The sequence below is a fragment of the Pelobates fuscus genome, chromosome 3 (genome assembly GCF_036172605.1).
Source record: "Pelobates fuscus isolate aPelFus1 chromosome 3, aPelFus1.pri, whole genome shotgun sequence".
NCBI lineage: Eukaryota > Metazoa > Chordata > Amphibia > Anura > Pelobatidae > Pelobates > Pelobates fuscus.
Window position 1 is genome coordinate 170,199,711 of NC_086319.1, and position 16,885 is coordinate 170,216,595.

At 39.5% G+C, this 16,885-nt stretch overlaps 1 protein-coding gene across 10 annotated transcripts in view; it reads right to left on the reverse strand.

Annotated features, from left to right (window-relative positions):
- Nucleotides 1-16,885, reverse strand: part of ERC1 (ELKS/RAB6-interacting/CAST family member 1) — a 235,961-nt gene that overhangs the window by 120,769 nt on the left and 98,307 nt on the right. For 5 of the 10 annotated variants that reach the window (XM_063447680.1, XM_063447684.1, XM_063447678.1 and 2 more), the window contains 3 exons: nt 15,989-16,129; nt 15,217-15,249; nt 10,330-10,523 (listed from right to left, as the gene is read on the reverse strand). In XM_063447680.1, the coding sequence (XP_063303750.1) occupies nt 10,330-10,523; nt 15,217-15,249; nt 15,989-16,129 (368 nt within the window). The remainder of the gene's footprint in view (nt 1-10,329; nt 10,524-15,216; nt 15,250-15,988; nt 16,130-16,885) is intronic. The other 5 variants (XM_063447681.1, XM_063447679.1, XM_063447689.1 and 2 more) reach the window with 1 other exon arrangement.

Here is a 16,885-nt window from a genome sequence, read left to right on the forward strand (position 1 = left end):
GAGAAGGAATTACCCGGCAGCAGGTTGTAGAGTTGGGTAAGACTATGGAGGAGGTACAGAAATGGGTACAAGATAGATTACCTGTGAATATTTATCCCCCTGTTCATAGTTATCATCCAGGAGACCAAGTGTGGATTAAAGAGTGGAATAATGTACCGTTAGGGCCCAAGTGGAGAGGTCCTTATGTTGTTCTTTTGTCTACCCCTACAGCGATAAAAGTAGCCGAAGTAACTCCGTGGATACATCACTCCAGGGTTAAACCAGCAGCAGTCGATTCTTGGCAAATTACAGCAGATCCAGAGAATCCCTGCAAGATCCGGTTGAAACGCACTACTCAGTCGGAGTAACGAGGAATTATTGTGGATTACAAATTTTATTGTTACAGGTGTGAGTGAGAAGGCCATAATAAAGCCTGTCCGCTTACCAACACATAGTGTATAAGCCAGGAAAGTCTCGAAGGGACACCTGTGAAGACGAGCAGAACTCCATTCCCTGCAGCCCTCACATCCTGGAAGCTGAGGTTCCATCGCACGGACGAAGACTGAGGATGACGGCGAAAGATGTGCTTTTGATTGTGTTTATTTATATGTGTTTTTATATTCAGGAAGGTAGAGGTACCGACACTCCTAGCTGTGAGGTATGCATTAAGACTACGAGAACAGGTAACCATATTTCCCAAACCCTAATTTGGCATTCACAATACGAATGTAAAGGAGAGGTATCAAGATGTAGATACCTAAATATAGACTATAGTGTGTGCCATTTAGGAGTAGGAGAACCTAAGTGCTTCAGTCCAGAGTATCAACCTCGTACAATTTGGTTGACTCTCAGGAATGGAGATCCTCAGGGGACCCTAATTAATAAGACGGTGTTAGAATCCGTACATTCTTCGGGTGTTCTGCTATTTGATGCATGTAAGGCGATATCAAGTGGTAGAAAACCGTGGAATGTATGTGGGGATCTTAGATGGGAGAGGACGTATGGGTCTAATGATAAATATATTTGTCCCAGTAGTAAAAATAAATATGTGAGTCCTAGATGCCCAAATAAAGACTATAACTTTTGTCCATATTGGTCTTGTGTGGGGTGGGCGACTTGGGGACAGACAGTAGATAAAGACATGATAGTGACTAAGTTGCCGACTAGCCCTTATTGTAAGTCTATGGAATGCAACCCAGTCCATATACTTATTAATAACCCCGACAAGTTCCTAGATAAGTATGGAAATTTATTTGGGTTTCAGATATACGGGACGGGTTTAGATCCTGGGACATTATTGTTTATAGGAATAGAGACTGATACGGTATCCTCCCAGACTCATCAAGTATACCATTCCTTTTATGAAGAGATGAGTATAGATAATAAGATCCCCCATAACGCTAAAAACCTGTTCATTGACCTAGCTGAAAGTATTGCCGGTAGTCTTAATGTTACCAACTGCTATGTGTGTGGAGGTACTAACATGGGAGACCAATGGCCTTGGGAAGCAAAGGAGGTAATGTCCGGTTCTGAGGCAGTTGACCAACTAATATCTACACAAGCCGATTATCATTTGAGTGTTAGAGGTAAATCTGAGTGGAGATTAAAGACCTCCATCATAGGTTATGTTTGCATAGCAAGGAAAGGAATAATGTATAATACTTCTGTAGGAGAATTAACTTGTCTAGGGCAAAAAGCTTATGATGATGATACTAAAAATACAACTTGGTGGTCGGCTTCAAATGTCTCAGAACCATCTAACCCGTTTGCTAGATATGCCAGTTTAAAGGATGTGTGGTTTGATTTATCCATCACATCTACCTGGAGAGCCCCAGCAAATTTGTACTGGATCTGTGGTAAGAAAGCCTATTCGGAGTTGCCACAGGACTGGGAAGGGGCATGTGTGTTGGGTATGCTCAAACCATCCTTCTTCTTGTTACCGATTGAAACAGGTGAGACTTTAGGTGTTAAAGTGTATGATGTGAATCATAGGAAGAAAAGGGGACCCTTAGAGATAGGCACCTGGGAAGATAATGAATGGCCTCCCCAGCGTATCATAGATTATTATGGGCCAGCCACGTGGGCAGAAGATGGTACCTTTGGTTATAGAACCCCAATTTATATGCTCAACCGTATTATAAGATTACAGGCGGTGGTTGAGATTATTACTAATGAGACCTCACAAGCACTCAATCTTCTAGCGAAGCATAATACCAGGATGAGGACAGCAGTGTACCAAAATAGATTAGCCTTGGATTACCTTTTGGCAGTAGAGGGAGGTGTATGTGGGAAGTTTAACCTGAGCAATTGCTGTCTTCAAATAGATGACGAAGGGCAAGCAATAGCTGAGCTTACTAGCCATATGGTTAAACTAGTGCATGTGCCTACTCAGGTATGGAAAGGGTACAATCCAAGTAGTTGGTTTGGTAGCTGGTATGAGTGGTTTGGAGGGCTTAAGGCAGTGGTAGGTGGAGTCCTACTGATTTTACTGTTGTGTCTACTCCTACCGTGTCTTATACCCTTAGTAGTTAGGTCTGTGCAAAGCCTGATAGGAAGTATAGCAGAGAGGAAGGCTGCTGCACAGATAATGGCGATATATAAGTATAAGGCTCTAGATCAAGGAGAACCAATGCAGGAAGATGAGTGTTAAAAGATTCACATCATAAGATAAGTCTGGTCTGGTTCATGGTAACCTGAGGTATATGCAAACCAAGGTTAAGTGATGCCTCAAGTAATTGTGAAATATCAGAGGCATCAAAGGGGGGAATGTGATGTAATTCCAGTAAAATACAAGTTTAGCAGGCTAAGATTGCCACAAGGCATATGTATGTATATGTGTTTGTAGTATCAGTTAGTTAATTACACGTAGCTAAGATACTGTTATCACTGTACTGACCAGGTGCAGGAATGTAAGAACTGGAATTACGCGTCCCTCTCCTTTGTATCAGATGAGCCACGTGGTTAGACCGGATGGATGAGTTTAGACTCTATTTATTAAATAGGTTAAGGGTATGTGTGGGTGTAGTTAATTGTGGGAGGAGCTACAGTGCTATATAAGGAATGTACTCTATGTATTCAGTACTCAGACTTTGCTGTATTTTGGTGACGCTAGTCCCTCTGAGTCCCGATCGGTGATCCAATAAAGAATCTCTTCCTTCCTGAAGAAACCTGTGTCCATCTCTCTGTGCTTGGCTTCCGTCAGTTTCTCCGGTATCAAAATCATTATATGTACCAACAAATCTCACACTGCTAAATACAGTAATTAGAGCGATTAAAAAAAAAACAAAAAAAAACGATGTAGTTGGTTTACCAAGTTTGCCCACTGTACTACAGAACATTATGCGGACTAGAAATGTTTATACACAGATCCGTTTTTTCTTATGGCTAATGATTTGTATTTACAGGTTTCCAGGCCTATCCACATTTGAGTAGCCACTCATCAAGCGAGCCTAATATTACAGAGTCTCACTGGAGATACTGTTTCAACCTGGGAAGTTTCCCTCCATGTAAGGAAGTGTGAGATGTATAATAATTCACAGCATTTTACAAATAGTACTTATCCATACAGGAAACATGCCAGTGATATTTATAACGCTCATAATGGATTTCCGTGAAGTATTTACTAACCTTGAAGTAAGGCTGAGCAGACCCATGTATCCAGGGTTGAGAGAAGCAAGAAAGAAAGTTACAGAAAGAAAGAGATTGTTAATGTCCATGTGGTTGCAACTGATAACAAGACAAGATTCCTGAGAACTGAGCATGTTTGGCCCTTATAGGCTTCCTGAAAATCTGTGACAATATTTTCATTAGCGTAGCTACAAGATGAAATTAACCATTTGTAAGATTTGTTAGAATTATCAACAACATTTATTACTACATATGCAATGCACAAAAACTGTTGATGATATTATGAACAAAATTGAGAGCATGTATTAATGTAGCTATAAGAGGCTGAAAAAGATTCCACGAAGACATGCAGTTCAACTGCTTCTCAAAAAGAAGATTACCAGAACAAAAGTCAAAAGATGCTGAAATGAAGATGTGTTCGGGCTAGATTGAAATTGACATGGTTATTCATTAAAATGGGAATTGTTGGCAAATCAAACTGAATTTAAAATGTTAGGCCTAAATAAGCAGGTTTAAAAACGTAGTTGGCTTGGAGACTTATTCCAATTTGGCTATTTTGACCTAAAATGATAAATACTTTAGCATTGCCAAAAATACACATTTTAGAGAATAACCCTGATGGTCTATTTGAAAACAAAGACAGGCATACACTGGCATCCTAAAAAAAACATATCAGGCTGGACCAATATGAAATCTAGCGTGTTCACTGCCCAAGGGGGTTAACAACATAAGCATTGGCCATTTCACCAACAACTGTATTGATCAATGGATACATAATGTAAAAAACTAAATTTCACTGAACCAGTCTCTGAGAGCATCTGAAGTATAAAAAATGTAATTAACAAACAGAGGCAGGTCTCTAATGACAAACATGCCATATAAGTAACATCTGTAGGCCTACAATGTGAACTCTGAGAAAACAAGGCATTTCAGAACAAGAAAACTCTTAAATTAGCTTTAAAACCAAGCAGTATGCAATGTACTGGAGGATTCTGGTTTGACTCTTACATGCATTCTGCAAATGTACTAACATGCTTTCTTACTTTAGCAAAGCTTTAAAACAACTTAACCCAAGTATTAGAAAAGTCAAAACTATCAAGCATTAGCCTTACTCTGCAGTTATTCACTAAACTCGGAACCTATAAGTGATTTGCAAATTTTAGATTAAATTTGAATTTCCTTTGTTAAATTGATTTTTACTCTTATACCTCTATATACTGCACCCTATCTAAAAATCTATACATTTGATCTCTGAAACTCAACCACTAACCCACCTTCTAGTGCAGGGGTTGGATCTTGAAGCCCCTTGGTGTGCTGCTGGTAATATTTGTTTTTTTAAACGGAGAGATGTATGTTCCAGTATTCTGCGGTTACTAAAGGGTGCTGCAGTTGCTTTGCAGTGTTTTTGTGCGTATGTGGGTTGTTATATCGTATATGTTTATGAGTAGTTTGTGGTATTGTCTAGGATGCCCATGAATGTGAGCTGCTTGTGGAATTGTACATGTGGATGACATTTCACATCATGTGTTTGGTGGTGTGTGGGGCTGCATGTATATAGCATGTGAGGTAGCTTGTGGAGTTGTGTGAGTGACTGTCAGTGGTGTTGTGTTTGTGGGGACTGTATGTGTTTGTGTGTCGGCTGTATGTACTATTTGTATGAGGAAGATGCTTCTTTTGCAGCTCTGCTGGTTTCCTCCCTTCGGTCCAGTGTGGACTGGGCTGGCAAGATGCAGGCTAACGGCAGAAGCTAAGATAGCTGCTGCGAGCTGCTCTACACCATTGCGGATTCCCATTTACAAGTGCTGGGAGGTAATCAAATTGCTACACTGCGTAAATCGAGGATTTTCCTTTGCCCCCTGCAATCACCGCTCAAGTTGCACTAGCAGATATCTGAAGTGCCAATGAGGCTAGAGCAGGGGTTCCCAATTATTTTTTCCTGTGGAACCCTTTGACATAATGTATCAACATTGTGGAACCCCCAACACCCCTATCTGCTGAGCAGCTGGTGAGGGAGCAGTGATCTCCCTGCTCAGCTCCCTCGCGTGCCTCTTAGTGAAGCTGGAGTGATGTCATATTCCGGCTCCGTCATCACTGCTGTGCGCGCGAGGGATCCGAGCAGGGAGATCACTGTTCACTGCTCCCTCACCGCCCACAGCCATTTTGTTTTTAGAAATTTTGGCAGAGCCCCATTTGTGTTCTCCAATTGGGAAACGCTGGGCTAGAGACTGTTTTGCCCTGGCAGTCTTTAGTGCAATGTAAAAAGGCACCTTGTGTGCCACAGGTTTCTGACCCCTGTTCTAGTGTTTCGGCTTACTTTACCTGCGTGCTTGAAGTCTCACAACCGAATTTTTGAAAATGCTTCAAACTCGCTCTGCAATCACGCGTTTTAACTTCTGATTACAGCCTTTAGATTTATAACCTCACCTATGGGACCTGTACCTTTTGTACTGGTATGTTTACGTTGTATGTATTATTCCATTTGTACTATAGGATAGGTTGGTGCTTTAATACTAAATAATAATAATTTTGGTCACAGACATTTACAAGTCCAAGCTAAGCAGTGTCTGCCACAATGCCTGATGCTAAAGGAAAATGCTGGCACTTTTTTCATGTGACTTGAGAGGCTCTAAGGTGAACAGCAGTGCAAAATCCATGCACTCATTAACATTATAGCAGACAATTACTTTACAGAGGATGTGTGTCTATACACGTGCTTACTCGAACAGTGATGCACGCACATCTTTAAATCCGAATTTAAATATCTATATCTACAGGGATTCTTTGCTCACTTGCAATGATAAGGGGTAAGGCAGGCACTATGCAAGTGCCATAATAATGATGGTGTTACTATAGGAAGAGATTATGCGATAGTTTGGAAGAAGGAAAATGAGCTAATGGGAGATTGGCAATACAATGAGAAGAGATAATGCTGGAGATAGATAGATTTTTTTTTTATTCATCATCAGGTTATAAAGTTCACATTTACGCAAATCCTTACTGGGGACATATGCAAAGTTCAGATTGATGTACTCTTCTTACTTTCTATATGACAATCTCAATCTTGACATTTATTAAAAAAAAAAAAACTTTAAAGATTGCATCTCCTAAAATCAATGAGTTCATGGCCTACTTTGAGGTGGCTCGAGGCACACTGTTTGAAAACCACTGCTCTATGGAAAGTAGGGAAAGTCGCTGTATGTGATGGTTTGTGTCAGTGCAGGTGTGATCTGTGTATAATAAGTGGTATAACCTTAGCGGGCAAAGTCATGTAAGGACATTACAGGTCATTCTACATACACTAAAAAGTGTAGAAATAAAGACAGAAGGTATTAGCTATGGGGAAATTAAAGGAAAGGTCTTGCTTAATAAACGTGTATTTTTAATGCACCTGAACAAGAAAAACACATTTAAAAATATGAATTTATTATGAAAAACTATTTGACAATGTTCTTAAAATTTCAACTCTTCTGTAAAGTCTGCAGCTAATTTAAAGAAACACTCTGGACACGATAACAACAATCTCAATGTTCTAATGAGCAGAGTCTTGCCTTCAAATGTTAAACCATCATCAAACTAGGCCCTAATCTATTTTTTCAAAGTTAGAATGCTTCTTTAAGACGTGTTGGAGTTTAGACTGACCCTTTAACGGATTGGAGAGTGGTTGTAAATTTAGGTTTCTGGATGGTGCTATATTTATTTTTAATGTTCTTGTTTGTGCCTGCAGGCGGTATGCACGCACTCTGCTGACTCAATGTAATATGGGGCTAGTTTTAAACAATTATCAGAGCTGATATTTATTCCTTGGTATCTATGCAAAGTACACATTCAAGGAACCCTATTTATAAAGAAGAAAAGCTTCAGGGATCAAGGATAATTTTGCTAGCACAATGGTTTGTACAAGTATTTTTAAACACTGCTGAGCACTTTGGTAATCTATTAAAAGGTCTGACGCTAAATCTTACAGTTTATCTCACAACAGAAAACTGTAAGATTTAGTTTATGGGAAACACATGAAGAATAAGTATTTTAATATACCATCTGTAGTCCAAATCTCAGAGCTTAACAAATCATATTCCAAAGAGTCCAATTGGTCTCCTGGCAGCATCTAATGAGAGATCGAGAGTAAATAGAGAATCCATAAAATGTAACCGTTTTAAATGTGTTTTTCTTTCATATTGCTTACTGCGAAGCACCGCAAAACAACAACAACAAAAAAATTGTAGTTGATGACGACTGTGCTAGGGTATTTTCAAGGCCATTTCTAACATGTAGCTTTTCCCTGTCACTAAACAGTTTGGGCATCGCTACTAGTCTAGGGGAAATCCAGAATCCACTTAAACCTAAAGCAACTTACACACAAAGATCTGTCTTGCACTCCTCCACAGTACAAAGAATTGGTCTGCGGAAATAGCAAGCATTAGCTGTCTCATTACTTTAGTCCGTCACATGATGCATCAACTGGCAAACAGCCTCCAGACCACCCCAGTGACAGTTCTATAGTTATGTCACTGCTGGGCATAATAACTTATAAAAGATGGAATATTCAACATCTTGGAAAACATTTTGCTGTTATAGAAAAGTTTTATTTTATATTATTTTTTAAATTCAGGGTGTGTGCAAGACGTTGAAGAAGAGATGATCCGCTAAGCAACGGTCTCATCTACATGGTTAAAATACATTTAATCTTTTCTGCTATTTTGTAATGATCGCAACTTCTACATTATACAAAGTCCCAGTGAGCTGCCATGCCAAGCAGGACCATTTGGTTATAGAACCCCATCCATGATACCTAACCCTGGAAAGCAGCATAGCAGGAAATAAGGCTGGAGCAAATGAACATGTCCTGGTAGTCTGTCCAAAGGAAGGGATTTAAACTGGTAGGCCTACATATTAATGTCTATGTATCTTGGCAAACCACCACTAGGGAAAATGAACTGCAGTTATATGCGGTTCTTGGACTCAACCCATATAATTTAACCAGTTTAGAGCTGGACAATTGTTTTACTTTAAAAAATAGGATTCATATTGCAGCAGTAATCTTTTAAAATGCCAGCAGTTTAAAAGATTCTTTAACATGCTGTCAATGATCTAACATTGTTTATCACTTATCTTTAAAAGTCTGGAGTTCCCACAGAGTGTAAAGCTCTAAAATAAAATCACTTTGCACTTTATCACTTAAGTGTTAAGACAAAAACACTTGACATGCTGTATACAGCAACTAAAGAGCATATAACCAAATTCTACAAAATGCTCCATAAACAAACAAAAAAACGAAAGAAAAAACTGAGCATCATACATAAAGATATATATGGTATACCACTGCTCGTGACTTACCACCAGATTAGACATGCAGTGCCCTCTACTGGAAACCCACAAGCTGTTTTTTCTGGTCTTACTAATAAGCCTACTGCCATCCATGTTTTGAACATGCCAAAATACTATTCCGTCTTGTAGCATGCAGTGTTCTTTTTGATTGGTGGAACAACAAAACCTGAATGGTTTTCAAATGAATAACTTTTAATAACTAAGCACTTCTAACTTAAAGGGGTATTTCACACACCAAAATATCTGTAAAACATTTGATAGGTTTTGGCCTCATAAATAATGCTGTATTTTTTGCATGCTCAATTTTTTTATTTTTTTTTTGCATTAAAAAAAACAAAAACAAAACGAACAAAATTTTTTGCAGTAAATGGCAATAATAATAATGTCAAAATCTATAAGATGCATTAAAGTTGTACTGGTTCATTTTCATAAATGATGGCTAATTATTTAGGGATTTATTTAAATTGTTCTTTTAACCTTTTCTTTCACTGCATCTTAGCTCTTTAGATTGTACACTCACTGGCCATTGTGCATAGCACTTTGGATAAACATGATACACACACTTTTTATTTTATTTAAATAAAATGCCTATACTGAAAAAAATATTATAAAAATGAAAACCAGTCCCATCTACATAATTGTTCTTGTATAAAACTGGCAATGAGAGTGGGTTAGATTACCCCAGTGATGTTCAATGTTGACGTTGCATATATATTCAAGCTACATTTCTTACCATTATGTAGCTTAAGGATGGCTGAGACCCATGGGCAATATAGTACAGTATTAGTAGTATCAAGGTAAGCCAACACTTATAACCCATTACAAGATGGAAGCCACCCTAATGTGCAAACATGGCTATGTAGACACACAGCTACTGTACAGCACAACCCAATCCAGCCAATGAAAGAGGATATATTTGCCCTGTTTGCAATGTTTACAGTAATCAGAAAAATAAAATAAAACATCTGCGTGGTCTATATCTACTATTGGCTGCATAGCTCTCTGTAATGAAACACCAACATTCACTTTCAGTAGTTTTGTATAAAAGTGATTATGGAGAAGAATTTTACAAATGAATTAGTAAAAAAAAGGGACCAATGGATTTATAGGAGGATTCTTATTGCTTCTGGCAAAATACACAACTTTTAAGACTTTGTCCCACAATTGTAATTTTTTACTTTTGGTAACATTCGTAAATCTACCCACACACTCTTTCAGTTACATATGTAGATAATACACTTTTGTGATTGCACATTAGACAAAGTCCTATAGTGACTTGTCTGGTCCCAATGTTTTGCAGTAATCTCATGATGCACAATGAAAGGAGTTTTACTTTAATTTGCTATCATGCCCGTTTTAAAATCAAGTAATAGAACATGCCCTATAACAGAGCCTCACCTCTCCAGCTCTGCAATCTTGTTATCCTTCTCGTTCTTTTCATTCTCCATCTCTTTCAAGATCTCAAGCAACCGGTCCACCTCACTCTGAGACTTTCCAACATCATCACGCAACCTTGATACCTCCTTCTCCAGCTGCTGGACACGCTCGTTCACCTCTTGGCTGGACTTGGCATCTAGAGCAGACTCTTGAGCCTTTGAGTGAAAGGTCAGGAGTTAAAAAATGAAATAAAAAGAGAGTGCAAAAAAAAGGTGGAGAGTGGAAATGTAGCTAGAGGACAAGTAGGCAGTAAAGAGGGTAAAATCAAAAGTAAAGATGTAGGGGGGGTAAAGAACAACTAAGGCTTAAAGTAGTTGTTCTGGTGAGAATAGCTCCCTTCAGACATTTTAATGTAACCACTGCCTTTTCAGAGAAAAGGCAGTGTTTACATTGCCCCTAGGGACAACTGCAAGTGGCCACTCCTTACACGGCCACTGAAGGGGCTTCCTGGCTCAGGGCTGCACAGTAAGCAGCCCTGCCATTCAGTATGCCCACGTTCCGCTGAATTTTCCTCATAGAGATGCATCTCTCTGAGGGGGTCCTGACTGGCCAAAACTACATTTGACCCTGCCCCTGTGCAGATTTTAGCCAATCCGTTTGGCTAAAAATCGGCCATTTGATGAGGTCACAAAGGGGGCGGTGCAAGCACCAGCAGACCCGCGTAGCGCTGGAAATAAGGTGAGTTTTAAACTTTTATATTGGGGGAGGGGAGGTTGCCACCTATATGGTGGGTTTAGCACTATAGGGTCAGGAATACATGTTTGTGTTCCTGACCCTATAGTGATCCTTTAACCCCTTAAGGACACATGACATGTGTGACATGTCATGATTCCCTTTTATTCCAGAAGTTTGGTCCCTAAGGGGTTAAACATTTTTTTTTTTTTTTTGGCCGTCACCTTGAAGACTTGGGCATATGGGTGTATGCTCTGGCATTTAATGGAGAAATGCACTTTCTAGTGGCCAAACAGATCCAAGTTTTACTTGTTCACCCTTTTTAATAGAACAATAGATGGCAAAGGAAAGTAAACCAAGCAACAGGGGCATAACGTATATACTAGTAATATTTCCAGACACTGTGCTGTATTACAAAAAAATCCATGTTAAATCCTTCTCAGCACAGTACCCATTCAGTCCCCCTTGTCCCACCCATCTTGGCTGACAGTATTGGTGATAATTAGCAGTCACTTGTTTACATGAGGCACCCCTCCCATCCACCTGGCACACTTTTGCTATCTAAAAGACACTGTATGCTTTCTAAGTAGCTTCCAGAGCCACATCACGTCAACCGGACAAGGGCAGTGATCCCAAAAACCACAAGAGAGCTAATCACAGGGAGATGGAGGTCACCAACACAGGAAGGAAGGCAGGACAGAGAAACCAAAAGACCGCTGGGCACTGGAAGTGATGATCACACAGCACCACAGTCAGCATCTGACATACAAGTGGACACAAACATCAATACACAAGTAAAGAGCTGTGAAACAAACCTATACATCATAAAAAATATAAAATAAAATAAACCAAGTTCTGCTGCCATCTTATCTGGCCGCGTTTTCTCCTCAACGCCGCCAACAGATGGCTTTTTGGAGCTCCATATCAGTTCAAGCTTACACATAGTCTGTTCCAATACTCAGCTGTCTACTTCACTACTAGTAACTGATGCACCATCTGGACCACATGTATATACTTTAGTAATTTGTTTTTTTCTTGCAATCTCAAACCCATAATCCTAAAGGGCACAATGAATAAACGCAACGCGCTCATCTAGACTTGTAGCGGCCAACACCATCAAGCCTGTCTGGATGCCTTGCCAGACAAGCATCTTTTGTTCCTTGTGTAACTTCACACAAACCGCTCCCGCGTGCAAATTAGTATTAATGGCTGGCTCTCCTCGAGCAAATGTATATATTTTAGTTGACTTTTGTTTTGTTCTGCATTTTTACTTCACAAAAAGAGGTATTATTGGATAAAAGCATTTATCCTTCAAATCACTGACCAACCTCACCGGCATATCAGCTCATACCCCTAATATCACAAATCTTATTGGGAGAGGGATACCTCAAAGTAACCTGTGTCAGATTGGCTACACGTTACCAAGGGCAAACTCCACGGACACAGATCCAGCACGTTATCCATTCAGCTATCAGCATAGCATTTATCAAGAAACTTCAACCAGTCTCTAAACGACTTACCTTACTCCTGATGGTTATCGCACTACTCTTTCACTACTCTTCTCTAATTTACTAAGCCTTCTCTGTGAAATCTACTTTTCCATTAAGCTCAACTCACTAGAGTTTTTGCACTTTTCCTTCTCTTGGGCAGACACCTCTCACACAGATCCTACTAACTCACACTGAATACATCAGGCCAAAGATGTTTAAAGAGGACAATCCGACTCTTAGACTGGACTACATCCCTTCATAACAAAACTGACTCGAAGGACTTCTCTCAATCAGCACTCCTCATCCTATAAAATAACATCCTATACTCATCAACACACCACCGCAGATCACTTGACAGCAAGCTTAAATTTCACTGTCTTTTTTCCTCCCATCCTTTCCTCATTAATTCCTTTCAACCACCATGGAAAAGTTAATTGATAAGTCTCCCTCCAAAGAAACTCAAAGAAAGCCGCAAAAAACAGCAAAGAAACCACATTTTAAAGAACCAACACTGTTCTCTACTCCAGACCCCACAGGACTCTGATGACGAGAAATACTCATCCCAATCCCCTTCTACTTCCGCTCTTATTTCACAAAAAGCATCAGTAACAGCCTGTAAGGTCTCCAGCCTTCTTAAACCAATCTTTGAATCACAAATCATGGATATTAAAGAAACTATTGCTGGTGGAGTTCACTTCAAACTCACTCTTCCCAGATCAACTAATTGGAAACTTGACAGAGCACAACTGAAGACGAATTCACCAACTACAATACATTCCACAGTAAGACAGCAACAATATACCGTAACATCATTACAGGGCAAATTGGACTATCTCAAAAACCACAGTAGAAGAAACAACATACAATTTGTTGGCTTTCCAGAATCTTTAAAGACAAGTGACAGCATGTCTACTCTTCATTCCTAGTTGCTGGATACACTCAAAATAGCCACTACTTCCTCTGCTTCTCTCCCCACTGAAAGGGCACAATGACAGAGAGCAGAACAACTATACGATGACCTATTATAACAAAGTTCCTGAATTTTCACGACGCCAAATTCTTACAGCCCATCCAACTTACAAAAACAACATTTTCATCTTCAAAGATTATTTGGCACAGGTCACCTAAATACACTGTGCTTTCACTCCAATGTGCTCACCTCTTCACAAAAAGTGCTCATCTATCCTGCTAGACCACGCATAAACATCGCAAACTGAGCCATATCTGAGGAATATTCGACAAGGTTTCTAAAAAATGTGCTTCCGGACTGGGAGAGGCCCTCACCAAGACCCTCAGCTCACTCCTCACCTATTCGAGAGGAACAGTAACGCCAATAATACCCTTTCTTTTTGGTTTAAGTTTCTGTACATAGCTTGGGCCAGATGGCCTCAAGTTTGCAAGATCCACAGAACCACTCTCCCGATGAAATATTTGGTACTTTCCGTCTGCATGGACTAGGGAGGCGGGAGGCTTGAGACCCCCCCACCCCCGCTGACTCAGAGAGGTCTTCCAACATGCCCTTTTTGCTTTCAATCTCTGTTTTTTATTACTGTGACCCCTTCAAGGTAACTCCATACCTCACAAAAGGTTGCTGACTAATAAAGCAGCAGTGGGGCGCAAAGCTATACTCCAGCCAGGTGCACAATCTTTGCATCTGTCCTTAACTTAGCTTTCTGTTCCAAATAGATTAGTTCAACATGAAACTTTTTTTTTTTTTTTTATGTAGACATTTTACACATCTACCTTGGACAATTCCTTTCAGTCCAGAATCAAAGCAATCTTGGAGTACACAGCGTGGTTCTCAGTGAAGGTGATAGTGGAATATGACACTTTACAAAATATATCTTAAAACAGCATTACTCCATAGCTACTTACACATGTAGATCAACAGCTCAAAACATTTATTATGCATGGTTTATTATTAGTGTAATTGTTCACTTTTGACATTCCTGATAAAAATGCATTAAAACAATAAAAAATAAAAGGTCAAGCATCCAAAATTGCTAAAGTGTGCTCAATAAATAAAAGAATGTGTAGCTCTCCAGCTGTTAAATTGCATGTAATGCTCCTCAGAATTTGGATGAGACCATTCTGTCTAAACACCATGTGAGTTTTAGTTCACGAGACCAAGAGCTACCGGCTAGCAAAACCTACACTAGTTCCTAATAACCATAGAATACAAAATATCTAGTTCTGACAATAATGCATACAAGTCAATTAAATTAGCAAGCATACACATATAAAGACCTGCAGGAAATCACTCTCAGAAGTAACCATAAGTACAAAACGCCAGCCCATTCCCATACATACCACCACACATAAATCAGTTAAGCACATAGAGAGGACTTGCTTGCTATATGCAAAAAAAAAAAAAGACACACAAGCAGTATGGTCAATATGACAAACTGCAAGGTAGTGGGATATTTAAGTTACATGGTATTTAAGAATTGAACATGTGTATGGTTTGATATTGGGGTATAGTATATATTTAAAGGAAGTAAAATTTTAAATTGTCCCATTCCAGAGGAATGTACAGCATGCTCATCGTGCAGGCTTCCAAGTATATATTTTTTTTTACAAACAAACAGGGTTGGAAACGGCACACCACAATTTATTGGTGAGGGATAAAGGGAGCATGCAACAGGGATACTAAGTAGTCACCATGTTCCATGCTTTGGACACTTACTGCTTTCCCAGAGAGGGGGGCACCATCAGTGTGCTGAGGACAGGATGAGAGAGAAGAAAGCAGAAATGAGACAGAGAAAGAAAGACAAGCTGAAATTGAAGACAGATAAACAAAGATCAAAATCATAGCTAGCATCAGAAACAAATAGGAATACCAGCAACTAAAAGAAACAGATCGTAAAATAAGACACCCAGAAACCACTTGGGGTGCGGCAGCCCAGAGGTGCTGCAAAGGTTATACTATTTTCTTCCTTCAGCACCTGACACTATCCTCTAGGAGCCTTGTCAAAGCTGTACTCTCAGACATACCGGAGAGTACAACACTAATGTCCATGGAGGATCCCATGAGATGGCGGAGAGTAGTGAGAAAACTTGACAGTGGTAGCTCCATCTTTTTTCAAATAGCAGACTTTACCGTAAGACAAAAGTAGTCTCTACTTTGTCTTATGATATCTTTTTTCTGCATTGGCATTTCCAATGAAGTGCCAAAACAGTTTTTACGAGCTTTTCATAAACATTTTTCTTCTTTATGAAACGCACAATTTTTTTTCTGGCAACAGAGCCACTTTAAGGCAACTTTGGGTCAACGTGCTTCTAGTGAATTGCTGCGTGGTTCTCTGGCAACATAAAGATCAAACTGGATGCAAGCTGGCAGTCTATTAGTAAACCGAGAGTCAAGAGGATGCGCCCATGAAGACTAGATCTCCCCAAAATTTGTGCTACAAGGTAGACCAAGAGCTTTGGGTACTTGTGCATGTTAATCTCTTTCTCACCTTCCGCAGTTGATTTTCCAGCTTCAAATATTCTTCCTTTCTCTGATCCAGAGCAATCTCCAAGGTCTTCAACCTGGAATCCTTCTTAAGACCTGACGAAGCCAGGGTTGAAGCATGCTCCTTCAGGTCCAGGAGTGAAGACTTAACAGGCAAAGACATAATTAACATTAAAGCACAAATATCAATGGAAGAAGTAGAGGAGGAAAAAAAAATTACAATAAACTCAGATGAGGTTACTCACAATTAATAAACACTAAGTCACTTTTATAAGAAGCTGTGCCCTCAAACACAAGTAATGGCATATTTTATTGAATGCAGCCTTCCTAAAGATCACATATGAATGCCTTTAAAATATACACAATTTACAGATTGACTGTCACTACAGTGCTAAAATCATTTTTCATAGAGTCTTATTTACATTTACATGCTTTGCTAGACAAAGCTAGACAATGTATGCAAATTAGTTAACTCTTGCAGCATTGTAAGCCTAGCGCATGCACAAATACTGCACTGCTGGAGAAAATGTGTGTTTATGCGTATGGCAGTTCTCCACTAGATTGCCGAACACACACACGCACGGCCAAGGCTTTAAGGGGCAGCCAGCTTTATTTAATTTATTTTTTTGGGTTTTACTTACCACTGCTGCATTATTCACCCCAAAACTGCAATAGCATTTACTGGGGCAAAAGAACAAGAAATAGTTCCTCTTTAGTTTTTATGAATTATCTCCCCCAGAGATTCACTTTTACCTGACTAGAGTGCTATACTTAATGAATGTTTAGCGTCTTCAGTGTCTTGTGCATATGAAGTTACCAAACAAATCCTCTTCTGATTTGTTGGATTTCCTCAAAGTGTCCATATACAGCCTGAAGCCCACTTGAAATAAAATTGCACTAA